We start from the raw sequence: 17,738 nt of genomic DNA, 5'->3' as shown, positions 1-17,738 counted from the left end.
CTTTTGTAACATAACAGGGTGAAATAACTCTCTCTGTCTTTCGTTTTCAGATGAAGCTGAGAGATTACCCACATGACAACCTCTTGTTCCTACCGCAGCACTCCACCAAAGCAAAGCTATCGGAGCATCGAATCGCCATCTTAAGCAAAAAAACAAAATGCCATCTTAAAAAGATGATCCTGAAAAGTGATGATGGATATTGACTGCGACTGTACAGGATTTGCATGAAGACGGTGCAGATAACGGGAGAGAGTCCATCCAGGGACAACCGGAAACCTTTTTTTCCCACTTTTGCCATTTTATACATTAACCCGATTACGTAGACTGTAGAAAGTTCTGCATGAGCAATAACTGCATGGTAGCCAGAGTCTTCCTCTTTTCAGAGCTGCTTTCATTCAGTTTCACTCTTTCGTGCTTGTGATTGTAAGCTTGGGCACACAGTACCTGATCATCGCAGCGATTTGCCAAATCGACAAAATGAGTAAAACTACGGAGGTCAGCGTGGGAAGCCTGTTATGCTCTGATCCTCTTGAGTGTCCAAAAAAATGATTATTAAACGTAAACATACCAAAACCACTGCGTAACTGCAATGCTGTGAAAATTGAATTGGCCCTGAAAGACTTCTGATTTTTATTTTCATGTTAGAATATTTGAGAGCATTAAACTCATTGCAGATCTTCAGATTTACTAAATAAGACCGAAATGGAACTGAGTGACAACAAAATACAGTTAAAATGGGGGTTTCATTTATTAAGGGAAAAAGCTACTGAAACCAACTTGGTCCTGTATGAAAAAAAGTAATTATAAACTAATTATTATCTCTGCCACCCTGTAAAACAACAACAACCACTTCAAGTATGTAAGAACCAGTGATGAGACTTTTTATATTAATGTGAATGGATTTTTGCCCACTGCTGTCACTGTGGCTCCACCGTACGGAAGTCTTTAGCTGTCAGAACTCTGAAAAATACACAGGAGCAGTATCTCGTTAAAAAATAAAATAAACTTGTTAAAACAATAAAGTTTCTTGTTGTAAGAAGACGTAAAATTATGTTCATTTGTCATATTACAATTAGGTCCCCTCTACATCTACATCTTCTAAGTGTGTTTCCTTTATGCGTCACTGAAACATCCTTCACCATTTTGACCTTTCTTGTTTAAATGAAAACTCGATTTAATGAATCTTATATCTCAAATTTTATGTCTTGTTACAACAAGAACATTTCTCGCTATATTGACTTTTATATTTTATAGTGAGAAATGTTCATGTTTTAGCAATATACTACTAATGTACTTATTTCCAGTTAAATGTTTCCCTACAAAACTTTAGAAATGACTGTGTGATTGGTTTTATTTAAGTGAGCTACTGATTCTAACAGCAATGACTAGTGAAAATAAACGTAAACACACGACTACATCCATGATTCAATAAGACGGGGTTGATTACGTTTTCACATACGACCAATTACATTCCAGTAGCTTTTTACTCTGTATACATAAAGTTTTCCTTTGGAAGCAAAACTTTGTGTTTATTCAACCTATATGTGTCTGATATCTGAATTTGCTTGATGTGAAACATTTAAGAGTGACATAAAATAAAAAAATAAAAACTTATTCACAGCACTCAATGTGACAGCCCCTTCAGGCTGTCCTTAAGTTTTGTAATAATTTTCATAATATAAGGACAATGCTTGTTGGCAGGACCACATTGTGATTTTGTCTTCTACCTTTTTACATGTCTTCCAATGGTTTTACATTTTGCGTTTTATACACTGGAGATAGCGTGACGAGCTGTGCACTGAAATACAGCGACCCACCATTGATCCGTAGAGATTATTTTTCTCAGGAATGGTTCTGCCTGTGGATGGAAGTGTTTCTTTTTTAACATTACTGTGAACATTTAAAGCTACTGCTTTCTTTATAACGCTGAATGCTTTTCTAGAAAAGTTTCTGTTCTAGCACATTGTTCGTATGAATATGCACTTTTCTGTGTCTGTCTGCTGCATATGTATATATATATATCTATATGTTGTTGTTTTTTTTTTTCCGAAGCAAATTTGGCATTCGGTATTCAGATGAAGAAATGAAGATTTTTTACAGCTTTGTTTGACGAGAAGTGGACGGAAACGGGCTGTAGACCATTTCCTTTTGTAAAAGTACTGTTTTTTGGGTTGTTTTTTTTTTTTTTAGCAAAAATAATAGTTGAAATATTTCACTTGACTTGTCTAACCTAACATCCATTTAGAAATACTCACCCCAGCTTTCTGTTGTTAATTGTTCCCAGGAAACATGTAACAAGCTCTTTTCAAGATCACTAATAATCCCGGGAGAAGACAGGTGTGTGTTGTTTGGGTAGAAATGGTGAATTATGTGATGTGCTGTGCCTGTTTTATACTCTGACCTTCCATTGGAGGCCAATTACTACTGCAATGTGTTATCAACAACGGATCTGCTTTATTTGTAAGGGTTGCTTTCTACTTAATCTACCTGAGGTTTGTGACGGTTGCTCCTTTTACTTCTAGTCTATGCAGTTGACCATAAAAAAAGAAAAAAAAATCTTTTTAAGGTTTGGGGGTTTTTAAATGATGGTCATGTCTGGACTTCAGAATACTCTCTTTGGTACAAAAACAAAAAGCCAGCTTCCTGTCCTGTTGCTATGCACCCAAATCTTCCTGTACTGTAACTGTGTCCACATCCAGCACCCAGTCGGGCTACACATTTAGGGACTATTATGTAGATGATACTCACTAATCATTTTTACATTGACTTGTACAGAAATTTGTTTTTTTCTTAATAAAATCAAAAGTTTTTGTGACAGCTTTTAATATCATGTTGTGTTATTTTTCAGAGACACTTCCTAATCAAGAATAAACAGAGTAATGACAGCAAAAATAATTTCCACTGAGTCAGGATAGATTTTGAGCATCTTTGAATTCATCCCAATGGAAATTGCCATAACCCCTATTCTCTAAAGATATTCGAGTATCTTTAGTTGTTGTGGATGTTGATGCTGTGGATAGGAAGGACAAATTAAGACAAAGTAAAGCTTCTTCCTTAATTCATCTTTCTCTAAACATTAAATCAATGTAATCCTTTAATCTTAAAGAGACTCCACAGCTTTAGGTCTCTACCAGCCATTACAGTATTTAAACTTAAAGCTTAACACCAAAATATTTCTTAATAAACACTTAATATGCTCTCCACCACCATCGTACAGCAAACCAGAAAGATTGTGTCCTCCAACCCTAAAGGTCTCTTTAAGTAGAGAAGGAGGCTGAAGGTCAAATGGGTTCGTATCTTTTTCAGTGTTGAAAATCCCCATGGGAGAAATTTAATCTGTGAATTCCCAGCTCAAGCTGCCCTCCTGCTGATGTGTTAACCTTACAGATGTACCCATACAGAACAAACGGTGCCAAAAAAACACCTACTTATTTGTTTAAGCAGTTTGGAGAAAGAAGGCAGAGTATTGTAGTTCTGTATAAATATTCACTTAGACTCTCAGTCCACATTGAAGGCCTATACAGGTGCTGAAAGTCACACAAAACCTGCTGGCATTTTTTTTTTTTTACCCAAATGCTGAACTAAAAAAAACAGCTGATCAAACTTTACTGAACCTGATAAGATGGTAAAACAGATGCTGTAAAACAATTTTTATGTAAACTAGAGAACAAGTTTATTTACAAACGCAAGCTAATGCTAGATATGATGAACATATTATGACTAAAGAACTGGTCTTAAAGTCAAAATAGACAGACTGATAAGCTAAGGTTTTAAACATTCTTTTTTTGTCTGACTGTTATTTATATTAGCTGTAATAAACTACTCTGATATTACTTGTTTTGTAATAGAGGTTATTGATTGCCTTAGCCTAATGTTAGCAACATTAACTTATTTGTAGGTGTCAAAGTAACCCAATATTCTATTTTGTTGGGTCAAATCAAGTCCGACAATGGTCAGGATAAATAACTTGATCCAAATTAGACTGTTTTTAACCCCTATACCTCTCTTGCTCTCAGTGAAGGCGGAAGCTTTTTTCCTCTGCTCCCTCCCTGCCCTTGTCTGCCCTGCTTGCTCTGTTCTTGTCCTGTCTTTTTCTAGATTTTTGGAGCCTTTCTTTGCACATCCTCCAAATGTAAAACATTATGGATCTGGTCAACTGATATCTCAACGCAATTGATCAAATTTTCTCGACGAGAAGACTGGGCACAGGAGAGCCCTCTTGTCCTGCAGGGACACACCCTGCGGGATTCACTCTGGATTTATTCATGATAACAGGATTTCTGCTGTTTGGAGCTTGTGGATTCCTGGCTTATCGACAAATTTGTGACGCACTTGGCTGAACTAGCAAACACTCGGACTGTTGGTGTGGAGAGAGACACAAGTTGGATGTGAGTCTTGCTGAGACTCGCAGCCCAGCTGAGGACTCTAAAACTCACTAACGGGATGAAATTGATCTTGGAGAAGTTGCTAGTTTCGGCTCAGTGGAACGACCAAACTAATTTGGATAATTGGGAACTGAAATATATCGGAGAGACTTTAGGGAAGATTGAAACTTATAATCTTCCCAACCGAAGACGTTCTGTATCTGAATTGGCTTTTCTCATATTTCCAATCTTCTTGAAGATATGTAAACATAACACTCCTTCCCACCTCACCTCCTCCTGTTATCCATGGAGCTGTGGAGCTGAGCGCTCCCAAGGACATTCCTTGATAACAACATCTTTATAGGACTTCTGCCGGGAGGCTGAGCAACTCTGGAGTACTCACTTTTAACCCAGAAAAGGAATTAGAACAAAGTTGGAATCCATAGACTAGTTTATGAGTCACTATTTAGCTTATATTTTAGAAACTGTAGAGTACTCACTGTTTAAATGCAGAGAGACTACTGTTATTGCAACCCATAAAAGGAATTAGAACAAAGTTAAAATCCAGAAAACATTTTTCCAGAACAGGATTATTACTTAGAAACTGTGGAGTACTCATTACTTTTACAAATTTAGAGCACACTTAGAAAGTCCAGAGAATATTTACTTATACTTATCTAGCATCCCAGAAGTCCAGAGGATACTGACTTACTTACACTTATTTAGCAACCCAGAACAGGGATTAGAACTTGGAAATCAGAAAAACGACCTTAGCAACTATTTCTAGACTCCTATTCTCCCAACCCAGAAAAGGAATTAGACCAGAGGATACTTACTGATACTTATCTACCAACCCTGAAAAGGAGCATCTAGTTTATTTACTTTACTTTGGATCAACATTATTAACTTTTTCTTCTTTTGCTTTTTCCATTAGAATTAAAAGGACTGTATTTCCTTTTAATTCCTGAAAAGCACTTTGTATTGTCTTGTTGCTGAAAATGTGCTATATAAATACAATTATATTTACCTTTTACCTTTATGGTTTTTGAAGTGTTTCTGGCATTATGTGTAATTTCTTTCAGCAGTCATGGATCCACTAAGAATTCAGTGGTTTTTTCATCAGGAAGGGGACATGGAGTGCCAGCCAGCACAAAGGTGGGAGCAAGGACATTGATCACATGAAATTCAGTGAAATTACGAACCCACAGGGGTCAGTCATTTGAGGTGGAATGTGTGTTGAACAAATGCCAGAGTGACCCCGCCAGGACACCCACTCAGAGGGCACGGAAAGCCGTCCAGAGTCGACTTCTGCTTGGCTGCCCACTCACACAGCCCAAAGCTGAAGTAAGATCGAATCCATTCAGGAATCTAACAAGCCTTTCATTTTTCCTTTTGTTAATTTTGCTGATAATTCAGAGGCTAAACTCACTATTCTGCACACATCCTGTTTCCCATGTATTTCCTCCCTCTGTTGGAAACATACTTTATGAACCTCCAGCTCAGCCTTCAGTGGTCACATGACAGAGATTTAGACTAGCGCAGTTCAACACCTACAACTGTGTGCATTCTTCACAGACAGCAACATCACAAGGACACAGCCGTGTTAAACATCGCAGCGGTGCAGCGGTTGTGTAACCTCACTAAGACTGACTGTATATCTACATTCACTCAGCCAGGTAGGTGCTGTCTACTTTGATTAATAATATTTTTATTGCATTCCCTTATAGGTTAGTGGTGAGCTAATTTAAAATGCAGATTGTTCTTTGAGATTTTTTTTTCTTAATGCAACCTATGTGCAATTTTAGAACCAAAGTGAATGTTAATCCATAAGTCACATTTAAGATCATGCAAGTTCGACTGAAGTGCTGTGCAATCAAATTAACCTAAAGTAAAGGAAGCAGAATAGAGAACCACGTATTGCTAAAACAACAAAACAACACAATAAATGCACTTATAACATGTGGAATAGAAACTATTTGAAAGAGAAAAATAGATTAAAACTCTGTTTGGAAGAACTAGTTGTGGTGGGACTGCATCCAGCTGATTACATTGGTGAAATTCCAACAAAATAACACAAAAATACAAGGTTTTTATAATTCATTTTAACATGTTTAAATGAAGTATGTCAAAATAATTAAAAAAAAAGTTTTAGTCAAAATTTAATTGCATATTAAATTTTGACTTAAAATGAATCTTCTATAGCCAATTATTTATCTATAACATGCCTTAAAAACTTGACAATATGTACAGATTTGCACCACATATTCCACTTTACCCAAACAGATCATTTTACAGTATTTTTCTGCAGCGTTTTAAGTCTAAATACATCAAACTGTGTTTTAAATGGTACTTCCAAGAAAATGTTAAGCACTTTTGACTTCACTGTGGCAGAAAAAAGGTGTGGAAGCCTGGGAGTTGTGAGGGAGGGATTCTTAGGAACATTTCTGTTTAAGGTGAATTTGGAAGGAAATCCAAACTGGATTATCATGTTTTTTTTGTTGTTTTTTTTAGTGGAGTAACTCCACCAACTTTAATCGTTATTGTGAAACTCAGATACAGATACACAGCCTTTTTGGTTCGAAGAAACACCTGACACATAGACGTCATAATTTTTTTTTTTTTTAAAGGACCAAAAAGTACTAGAAATTTTGAAGCTTGGCTCTCCTGTGTCGCTAGAATTCTGTTTTTTAAAGAGGGCATAGTCCGACGAGAAAACCATGGAATAGTAAGAAGGGAGGAGCTTCTTACGTCACTGCATTTCCTCCTATCATAGAGCTCTATGAAACACACGGTTGCCTGCTTTTGAAACCGCTCTCTTAACAGGGAGATGACGCAAGTGTCATGGCGGTAGAGCACATGCGCACGCGTTTAGAAACGCCTCCCCGGCAGTCGAGCGCAGCAGAGACACGGAAGCTGCGTGTACGCTTTTCTGAGTCCGAGTGTGTGTTGGGGTGAGAAGGAGAGCGGGAGGGTGCACACACACACATGCGGGTAACAAATGTAAGAAAAAAACAGCGATATTAGTGGAGTGAAGATTTTTAGGAGGAGAAAGTTCTGATAGGAGCTGTTACTCATGTTCTGAAAGAGGTAAGGGAATGGGTTTCACTTCCTAGTAATTACATTTACCTGACGGACCGAAGAGCTGAAGGTTATTGGATTGTCGGAGTATTTTAACTAAAGCGTGACGCCTCTCACTCCATCTGGTGCATTCACTGTCCAAAGGGATGACAATGTATAAAGATAGTAATTTTAGAATAAATGTTTCAATCCAAAAGTCCAGGAAGTAAAGCCTGCTTACAATCTATTGTGTAATATTATCTTGACTAATCTAAGCTCTGAGTTTAGCATAATTGTTTTTTTGTACCACATTTTTATTCGGTTTACTGACATACAGTAAACCTCTTGTGCTAACATATTGCTTTTAAAACCACAGAGCTACAATTTTTCAGTCATTTGAAGATTTTTCTGAAAAATTAGCTGTTGTGTTTTCATTATTGACACAAAAAACTAACACACCCTGAATGACATGCCACTGCCCTCTATTGTGTGTGTTGTGTCCCCAACGCTTGGTGCTTTTTATGGGAGCAGATGGTGTGTCAGTGTGTGAAAGGTCACACATCCATAGTTAGAAAGCACATGTTATAATGATGGAAGAAGAGGTAGGGAAAGACATTCAGAAGGTCAATCACACAGATTCTGAGAAGAGGATGCACTTACATGCTAACATTTAATTACTTTTGTACTGAGTTGGGAATAGGTGAAGGGAACTTGTTTCAAATTTAAATCTAAAACCTATTTTAAAATCCAGTTAAATTGTATATCCGAATATTATTCTGTTTTGTTTTTGTTTGTTTTTTTGATACTAGTGCATTGTAGTAGCACGTGTCAAACCACAAGATGGCAGTAATTGACCAAGTAGTTTGACAGCTGCCAAAATGCCTTTTAATAAAATGGAGAATCTTACAACACGTATACCCCAAAAAGAAGCCTTTGCCAATATAATTACAATGGATTCTAACTTACCCCCGTCCATCTTTTTCTACCGTACTTTTTCCTTCCACTCAACTTTCTACTAATATTTATAGTTGAAGCACTCTCCGCACAACCTTTGGCAAAAAACAACCAACTAGATCCCACAATAAAACAAGGGAGTGGCAGCATCACACTACAAAAACAGTGGTGTTTGTCAAGGTGGATTAGGTTATGAATAGACTCAAATGCCATTCAGTTCTAATACCAGGCAAATTACCACTGAGATGGGAATTTTTTTTTTACCATCCCAGTGAGTATAAGTATGCACACATCCAAGTCAACAAAAGATTGACTTCAACAGAAGAAGAGTAAAGGTTTGGAATGGCTTAGTCAGAGTTCAGGGCTAAATCTGGATTTGGAGAACATTAGCAAGGTAGGAAGGGTAAATATTGCTGTTGAGGTGTGGCATCCTGATGGATTGCTGCAAAACACGACTGAATGCAAAGTTGCTTTGACAATTTATTAGTTTAAGGGTATGTACGCTTGTCCAAACTTTTTTTTTTTTTTTTCCCTCTGCCAATTTTTTTTTTCAATTGAATTGCTCAAGACAAATGTTACATTAAAGGTGGAAAAAGTTTGTGAATTATTTCATATATCATAGTTACTTGATTGATGGCATTATGTGGCTGGAAATTCAGAGTAAAATGAATCTTTTCTGTACATTTTTCTTCAATGACTTGCATGCAAAGGAGATGTACTCCAACAGAGTTCAATGCTAAATTCTCACTGTAAATTGAGGGGCTACCGTTTCAAAAATGCAGAATTTGAAAATTTAAAAAGTCCCGTTTTTAAACGGAATTCCTCCAACTTTCATAAACAAAATCTTCTGTTGTTGTTTTCTTTCAGGTTGTGTTCATCTTGTTTGCTTGCTCTACCTCAGTCCCGCCTTCGTCATGTCGCTGCTGATCCACGTGCTGGCGTGCCTTTTCGGCATGGGCTCCTGGGTGGCCATCAACGGGATGTGGGTGGAGCTTCCTCTGGTTGTCCAAGAGAAGGCCCCCGAAGGCTGGCTGCTGCCCTCCTACCTCACCGTCCTCATCCAGATGGCAAACGTGGGTCCTCTCTTCATCACTCTGATGCACCGCTTCCGGCCAGGCGCGCTGGACGAGCGGCCTGTCATCTACTCCATCGTGGGTTTGGGGATTGTGGCCACATTTCTGCTCGCATTCTTCTGGAGGCACACAGTGATGATCGCTGGCTCCCTGCGCAGCGTACCAATGCTGGTTTTGAGCTTCCTGCTGTCTGTGGTGGACTGCACGTCGTCCGTCACCTTCCTGCCTTTCATGATGCGTCTGCGTCCGGAGTATCTCACTACGTACTTTGCAGGCGAGGGCCTCAGCGGCCTGGTGCCCGCCGTGGTGGCATTGATTCAGGGTGTTGGGGTAGCCCACTGCGAAAACGCCACTTCGGCCGCAAACTCGTCGGCTCTCAACTCCAGCTGGGTGAGCGGCGGTGGGCTGCAGTCCGTCTACCAGCCAGCTAAATTCTCCGTCGAGGTATTCTTCATTTTTCTCAGCGCCATGATGGCTGTGTGTCTGGTAGCCTTCATCCTGCTCAACCTCCACCCGGCCGTGGCTCGCGAGAGGAAGAGCGACCGATACTTTAGTCCAGATCTGGAAACGGAGAAGAGGGATCCAGGCTTCTCGCTGAATGCCCAAACACCAGAGCAAAAGCCAATGATCAGTCCTAGAGAGGCCGCTGGCAAAGAGTCAAGAGGTTCGTTTGGAAAGGGGACATACAGCAACCTGGAAGTGGTGTTCATCTTTGTTGTCCTCGCATGGGTCAACGCTCTGACCAATGCGGTTTTGCCCTCCGTGCAGACGTACTCCTGTCTGCCTTACGGGAACAAAGCCTACCATCTGGCTGCCACTATGGGCGCTGTTGCTAACCCAGTAGCCTGCTTCATTGCCATGTTTGCACCAGTGAGGTGAGAAAACTACACATTCAACATTCTCTACTGCATGTGTCATGCTGTTTACGTTTTCAATTTAATTTCATTGTGAACTTTTTGCAGGTCTCTCATCTTTATGGGGTTTCTGACCGCTTTCGGGACTGGTTTTGGAGCCTACATCATGGCCATGGCAGCTTTGAGTCCCTGTCCTCTACTGGTCCACTACACCTCTGGAACCGTTGTCATTGTAAGACCTGTTTTTAAATCTTGAATCTTTTTAACTGCTTTGTACCTTCCGGACACAAACCACAGTCAACAAACATCATATGAACGTCGGGGTGAATCTGGTTTCACCAGATTAACCTTAGAACTTTGACACTAAACCATAACATCCCCCCTACTGGTCTCAGAAGTTTGTAAGAGAGCATCAGTAAGCAAACAACATCATGAAGACCAAAGAACATAGCAGATACGTAGGTTAAAGCCGGGTTAAGATATAAAACAAAACCATTGTAATAGAAAGCCATAAGAAGTTCTGCTTAAGGTTTGCCAAAAGCTACGGTACTATATGTAAGGACACAAACATGTTGAAGAAGGTGCTGTACAAAAAATTTTAGTTTTAAGCTAACATGTATAATACTGAGGTGAAAATAATATCACTGTACATTAGCCTAAACAAACTGTAAAACATGGTGGCGGTTACTTTTATTCAATTGAAGAAGGAGAAGCAGGTTAGTGCCTGAATAAACCTGAAACGTGGTTGTATTTGCTGAATACAAATGCATACCACATTTTTCGCAGAGGAGAGAGCAGTTAACATTTTTGAAAACCATAAATCCTGTGCCAATTTTTGAATATACACTAATGTGTTCTGTTCCTCAACAAGATTAATGTAACATTTCAAACTGAGAAAGTTTGTTGAACAGGTATACAAGGCATTGCAGTAACTATGACTGCAGTCATAGTGACTTGAGTCTACAACTTACTTGTAGACTTAAGTAAGTTGAGTCTTTGTAGTCAGTACCACTGATTTAACTTTTAAATCAGACATATTCATCTGCAACATTAGGGAGTCATGAAAAATATTCAAACAGAAAAGAAGTGTCTGCATTAAGCATGGAAGAGATCGAGGGCTACTGAAGACAGACTTTAATCCCCGAATTCTCATCTGTTTTTTCTTTGTTAGAAAAAAAAAGGGAAAATAAATCAGATGAATTTTCTCCAGTGATCCTAATCCTCGCCTGTACTTCTAAGAATTTATGTTTTTCACAGTTTTGACTAATTTTACACAAGCAATTTTTTGTTTTGTTTTTAAGTACGATTTCTGCTATTATTAAAGTTTTTGAAATGAATGTCGCCTCATCTATCCAAAATACTGCAAGAATCATACTCATAGTAATTTCTCAATGTTCCTTTACTATTACTCTTTTCCTAAGGTTGAACTCGAAACTCTATCTTAGATTTAGATAAATCTGATGACTTGTTTTGTTTAATTTCTTTATGTTGCAAAGTCACAGAGGAATTGTGTGACATGAAAAAAATCAAAAAGTAAAAGGATGAGTGGGCCTTCAGACTGCCTTGTATAGAAAAAGGGAAATGATAAAGAATTCAAGTGACCAAGATATTAAACCACAATTTGCACTTTTTCTTAATTCTACATTACAGAGAGCTGATGTAATTTCAGATTGGTTATTGACTTCCTCTGCCACAGGTGCTGGCCTGGATCCTGTTCGTCCTCTCCCTCTCTTACGTGAAAGTCATCATTGGGGTCATACTGAGAGACGAGGGGCACAGCGCCCTCGTGTGGTGCGGTGCCGTAGTGCAGCTGGGCTCCATGCTCGGCGCCGTGTCCATGTTTCCGCAGGTCAGCGTCTACGGACTTTTCACTTCCGGCGATTCCTGCAACACTAAGTGTCCGTTGTAGACGATAAACACGTTTGCGTTAAACACTGCTGAACGACCTTTGGGGTAGATTGCACTTAATTTTGTAGCACTGAGCTCAGTTCAGTCATGAGTTTTGTCTTATTCCAACTAGATTTGGGAGAGCTGAGAGGTTTCAGGTGACCTTTCCCACTCCTCTTTTTATGTCTGTCGATTTATTTCTATTTATTGAAGTATGGAGTGAGTGTTACCAACTGCTCAAGTTACAGCCACGTGGTCGGTGCTCATCAGGCCAAAGAAGACCAAATTGCAGAGTATTTTTTTAAACATGTTTGCAATTCCTCATCAATAGAAGGATCATTTTACTTGAACTTTTAGTGTGATGTGAAAATGTTATCACTGCTTCTGTAAGGACATATGAAACTTTAGCTTTAAAATGTGCCTTAATGCTAGGTGATAAAAGATTCAAGCTGGTTATCTTGTGTAAAAAGTACAAAGTTGTTTGACTAAACCGACTTAATGTTACTGGGATGTAGATGCTGTTTGACTTTAAAAAGTAAAATCTGTTGACAAAGAATAAGACCTCTTTCTTTCCTCTCATTATACATGTCATGATCTTCATGGAAAGTGGTTTATCTTAAAAGATCAAAAGTCACAGTTTGTCGCTGCCTTTATGAATCTATATTCACATTCTGTCCTCACTTCCCAATCAGAATCGACTTTATTTTCCAATCTTGGAAAATAAGGAATTCCTTGACTTTGGTTTTCAAGCATTTATTAGGTATGGACATTAAATACAAACTTTAAATAAACTTAAAGGAACAGTACATGAAGTTGAGCAGTGGAGCTCCTCCAAAGTTACCTCTGACCTCTTGGCTGCTTCAAGTTGGGGAATGATTTCCTTCCCCAACCTGTTCATTTAGGATATGGCCATCTTCAAATAATGGATCAACAGTGCTGTGACTAGCACAAAAGTTATATTCCACTTTTTGATGGGCTTTTATATAGAACCTCAGTCTAACACATAATTCATATTTTTAACAAAACAAAGTTGAAGGGATAACAGCACTATTGCAAGGCAAAGTAAAATACTCTTTTCTTGTTGGATGTTTAGAAGCAATAATTAACCCAGATTTCAAAGTCGGTTAAAAATGTGTTATACTTCTTCCAATTACTCAAGAAATCAAATGCAATCAAGTAAAAGACAGGCACACTTTTCTAAAAAACATTTATAAATGTCTAGTGACATGCTTTCAGTACAGAAACAAAAGAAAACCTTGGTGCTTTAAAGATAGTCTACCTGGAAGTGTTTTAAACAACTGACATTGAGCATGAAACAGCCTGTTTATTAATTTCCCTTATATGATGTGGCCACAAGGGGGCACAAGAGGCAAGTTAATTTTTGTCTTGTTTATTAATTTTTTAAAAGACTGTTCTTGGTGCCCTTACTGTTCTTGGTGTCCTTGGTTCGTCAACATCTCCAATAACGAAAGATTTCCATGTTTTTCTAGCAGTCTGCTTAAACACACCGTGATTGGCTGCCAACTGCAATAAACTGACAAAGTCATGACCAAAACCCTCCATTCTAGAGTTATGGTTTTTAAATCAATTTTTGATTATACTCAGTTCCTGGAGTGTTCAAACTAGAATGCTGGTAGAAAATACCAACATTTTCCACCAACAGTCAGTCAAAAAATCCACCTGCTTTGAGTTACTTTTGAACCATGACTGGAACATTCACCAACATGTTTGTGTATTGATCATTTCAACAAAGGCATTTGACAAAATGCAATGTCTGTTACTGGTTTTCACAACTCTGGAATCGACAACTCTGGTATGATAAGTTTTTACATTTTTAAGATGTGAAAAAATCTTTCATTTATGAAATTTAGCCATCATAGAGCTAAATTTGTTTTAGCTTTTTGAAATACATAGAGATTCACGGAGTTGGCATGAAAAAAATCCTGGAAAAGTTTAGATTGCATGGAGACTTTGGAAAGGCACTGTGGATGCCTCATTTTCTTTTGAGACCTGCACATCTCTAAATATACCAGCAGGGGTCACTGTGTGATTTATGTTGCTGTTATGTTATATTTATCACCAAGTTCTGAGGCCAACTCAGCAATCCTGTCTCATGATTGAAGCCGCAATGATTTGACTTGAGGTGGAATAATAGCTACATTTGTTTGCACTTTTTTTCCTTCAAGATGCTATAGAGATAATATATATATTGACTTATGACCCCTGATCATAAGTGTCACTCACAAATCAGGTTTAGGTAATGATTCTAAATTTACAATGTGCCCTTTTATCCCGCTTTTATTTGGGGTTTTTCCAAAGATTTGTAGAAACAGCTCAGCTTTTATTTATAGCGACGGCGTGACGTGTTCCTCTGAGGTGTTAGCCTCGGTCACCAGAGCAGTGTGTGCATCATATCCTCTACACACTAAATCAGAAAGTATCTTACCCCGTTTACGTGTCTGCGTCTCTTAGCAGCCCGTGAAGATAAACGGGAATGAGAATCTCGTGGCCAGTCAGCATCTGATTCACATCCCAGTAGCTTCCACAGACAACATCTGGGGTCATCATCTCCTGGTGTCTCATTTTTGACCTATTCTTTTTATCACCACCTGTGGTTTTCGAGGCTTATGGTGTGCCGAGTGAAAAAGTAGCATATCTGTTTGAAAGGCCTGAAAATCGAGACAGGGTTTTACAAAAAAAGAACTCTTGAAGTCTTTTTAATAAGATTTAGAAAGATGGAGTCTGCTTATTTTGAAACCCTCATCGATTTGGGTCACTTCTGCGAGACGGAGGGAGAAAAATAGCCGTGCGGTTTCTCCTTATCTTTTTGGCTTGGCCTCTCCCGCAGCTAGTATGACATCTCCTTTTCCGCCGAGCTCCTTGTCTTCCTCTATTCAAGCATATGGCAGACTTAGCGACCGTAATTTGAATTTAAAACACATGGGGGGGAAATCCTAGCCCGTGCTGCTCTTTAATGGGCCGTCATGGGATTGGAGAATGCGGGGAATGATTGAATTTTGCGAGAAGGCCAAGAACGATCAAGTCTCGCCTGCTGTTATGCAATCGACCATTCCCCTCTTCCAACGCGACGTCTGGTAAAACCTCGTGGAGTAAGAGGAGGAGGAGGAATGGGTGGAAGAGGGGGGTTAATGCTGGAAATCTCAACGTCTGGACCAAAAGAGAGAAAAACATTTTTTTTTTGTCTACTAAATGACTCAAGGCCTCATAAAAAAAAAGTCAGCTATCATGGGTAAAAAAGCCAAATAAGATCTGATCCACCACATGAAACAGAGAGATTTTCAACTACATTGATTTTTATGGTACTAAATGAGTCTTTTTACACTGAACTGCATGACATCCAATATTTTCTTACAAACGGAAACATATGGATGACATAGAAAGCTTGCCATTCTGGTCTTTTTCTTTGATTGAGTCATGTCTACTTTTTTCCTGTTACTCTCCAATGGCTTGACTCATGACAGCTTGAAGAACATTGTTTAGTTTAATAAAGGTTTATTAAGATTCCCCCCCCCAAGTCAAGTGTTTGACGGACAAGTTAAAGTTGAGGCTAAAGTTTTTGAGAGGATGATCCCAAGTCAGATATGAAGTATTCAAGGAATGAGTTCAAGTAAAGTCTTAACTCTTCGATGGCCAGCTCAAGTATTAACATATTTGAACAAGGTGAACGTCTAAGTCGATTTCCAAGTTTTAGAGGACTAAGTCTGTCAATTCTCAGCTTTTAGAAAAGCAAAACCAAGCAAAATCGAAGGCTTTTTGACGGTCAGGTCAAATTCATGTCTCGAGCCAGTAAGTGTCTAGTCCAACCCAAGTCACAAGTTTGTAAGAAGCAAGTACAAGTTGAGTCTCAAGACTGTGAGGGTCCAGACCTCAATTCACAACACATCATATCAAGGCATTTTATAAAAAAGGTACATGTTATTCAATCATAGATGCATTCCAATTGATACTCATTATCAAACAGTGCAGTCAAGCTCAGTTTATGACTCAAATTAGTTTTCTGTTTAAGGAAATCAAGCAGACTGCATCAAGTTATTGACTTGCAGCATTCACTCCTCCTGGATGAGCATCTAGTTACAGTAGCCAATCGCTTGCACCGTGTTGTTGGCTTTGCAGTAATCCCTCATACTGAGCATGCATGTAGCAACAGCAGAAAGGAAAATCCCCTTTAACATTAAGAAAGCTCCAGCAGAACCAGAACCTGGTGTGAACCTCAATGTGAGTGGCCATCTGCCATGACTGACTGGAGGTTTGGGAATACCCACAAAAAAGAAATATCGAGGCTTAACAATAAAAAAAATAAGAGGTAAAGTAGGTAGATGTCCTTCTAAAATTACCCAAAGTCATGTAATATAGCACTCATTTTTGTAAGAGATATTTGTGGTCAATGATATAAAAATACAACTACCATTATCAGATTGTTGTAAACCATTAATAGCCCCAAATCTCTGGTTCACTGACTAACTGCCTAATAAATCAAGAGCACTTTTCACTGAAAAAAATATATGCTTGTGAAGCATTAGAACTGTGGTTTGTAGCTCACACACTGACTTGTTCAAACTCTCATTACCCAAGATTGAAAATGGTTCTTAAGACTCAAGTGAGACACCATAAGTCTAAGTCAAGTCTTGAGGCTATAGCCTGTGAGTCTAGGTCAAGAAGGATATCTTCATGTTTGTGACTGAAGACAGCTGCTGTTCAAGTCTGAAACTTCAGTCATCATTTCTGCCACATTGTCTAAGCTTTCTCACTCTTTGTGTCTGATTCCACATTGGTTATGGACCCTGTCAGTTAAGCAAAAGAGATTACTTTTCCCGTTAAGTCCATTATATTCAAATGGACTGGGCCCTTTTTTTTTTCTTAGCAACAAGACATAAAGTAATCAAAAGTTAAAAGCAAACACTCAAGGAGGCACTTAGCAAAAAAGAAAAGCTTTTATGATAAAACATTCATATACTGTACAGTGTAGGAGACAGGTAATCTTTGAGAATGATAGGGTTGTCTTGTGGTCAGTTTTGCGTAGTATTATTCAGGGAGCCTGGTAGACGAATTCTCCTAATGACCCTCCCCTGCTCCCCTACATCCACCCATCATACATAAGACAATCCAGCCAGAACAACTAATACCCGAGTGTATTTCTTCAATGGCGTGAAGTATGCCTTGAAAAGCTGTTGGATGCTAAAGTACAGAAGTGTTCATTACTTTGACAGGCTGATGACAGGACAGACTGGCTGAGTTGCACTTCCACACACACATTCGATAGCAGTAGAATATTTAAATGCAGCTCATTGACATTAGAAAACACGAGCTGCAGTCATGAATGTTGATATGGTATCATATTGTTGAGCATTGACTATTGATAAATCCGTTAAATGTTTAAGCTACAGTCAACAGGTACTGTGACGGAAATGCTCAGAGATGCATCAGCCAATGACTGCTGGGAGACGTTCCAGGCCTCTGCAGTATTGTATAGGGTTCAATGAGTTTAAACAAAATGCAAATAGTGAATCAGCCAATCACTTGGTAACTGA

At 38.7% G+C, this 17,738-nt stretch overlaps 2 protein-coding genes across 5 annotated transcripts in view; both read left to right on the top strand.

Annotated features, from left to right (window-relative positions):
• The window catches only part of macf1b (microtubule actin crosslinking factor 1b), a 36,691-nt gene extending 33,866 nt beyond the window's left edge, over positions 1–2,825 (top strand). For both annotated transcript variants that reach the window (XM_008431980.2, XM_017309430.1), the window contains one exon: positions 51–2,825. In XM_008431980.2, the coding sequence (XP_008430202.1) occupies positions 51–76 (26 nt within the window). In that variant the 3' untranslated portion in view covers positions 77–2,825. The remainder of the gene's footprint in view (positions 1–50) is intronic.
• A 2,656-nt stretch (positions 2,826–5,481) lies between these two features.
• Positions 5,482–12,745, top strand: slc52a3-2b (solute carrier family 52 member 3-2b). 3 transcript variants are annotated; one of them, XM_017309259.1, is made up of 6 exons: positions 5,482–5,519; positions 5,616–5,708; positions 5,940–6,040; positions 9,243–10,323; positions 10,411–10,534; positions 11,999–12,745. In XM_017309259.1, exons 1-6 carry the CDS (start codon positions 5,497–5,499, stop codon positions 12,209–12,211), a joined length of 1,635 nt encoding a protein of 544 aa, XP_017164748.1. In that variant the 5' UTR covers positions 5,482–5,496; the 3' UTR covers positions 12,212–12,745. The 3 variants fall into 3 exon arrangements, with proteins under 3 accessions (XP_017164748.1, XP_008430205.1, XP_008430203.1); XM_008431983.2 differs by lacking the exons at positions 5,482–5,519; positions 5,616–5,708; positions 5,940–6,040 and adding an exon at positions 7,215–7,315 and having other exon boundaries at positions 11,999–12,743; XM_008431981.2 differs by lacking the exons at positions 5,482–5,519; positions 5,616–5,708; positions 5,940–6,040 and adding an exon at positions 7,322–7,451 and having other exon boundaries at positions 11,999–12,743.
• Positions 12,746–17,738: the final 4,993 nt, after the last annotated feature.

This window comes from Poecilia reticulata, linkage group LG16 (assembly GCF_000633615.1).
Source record: "Poecilia reticulata strain Guanapo linkage group LG16, Guppy_female_1.0+MT, whole genome shotgun sequence".
Taxonomy (NCBI): Eukaryota; Metazoa; Chordata; class Actinopteri; order Cyprinodontiformes; family Poeciliidae; genus Poecilia; species Poecilia reticulata.
This window is presented reverse-complemented; position numbering and strand designations above follow the sequence as displayed.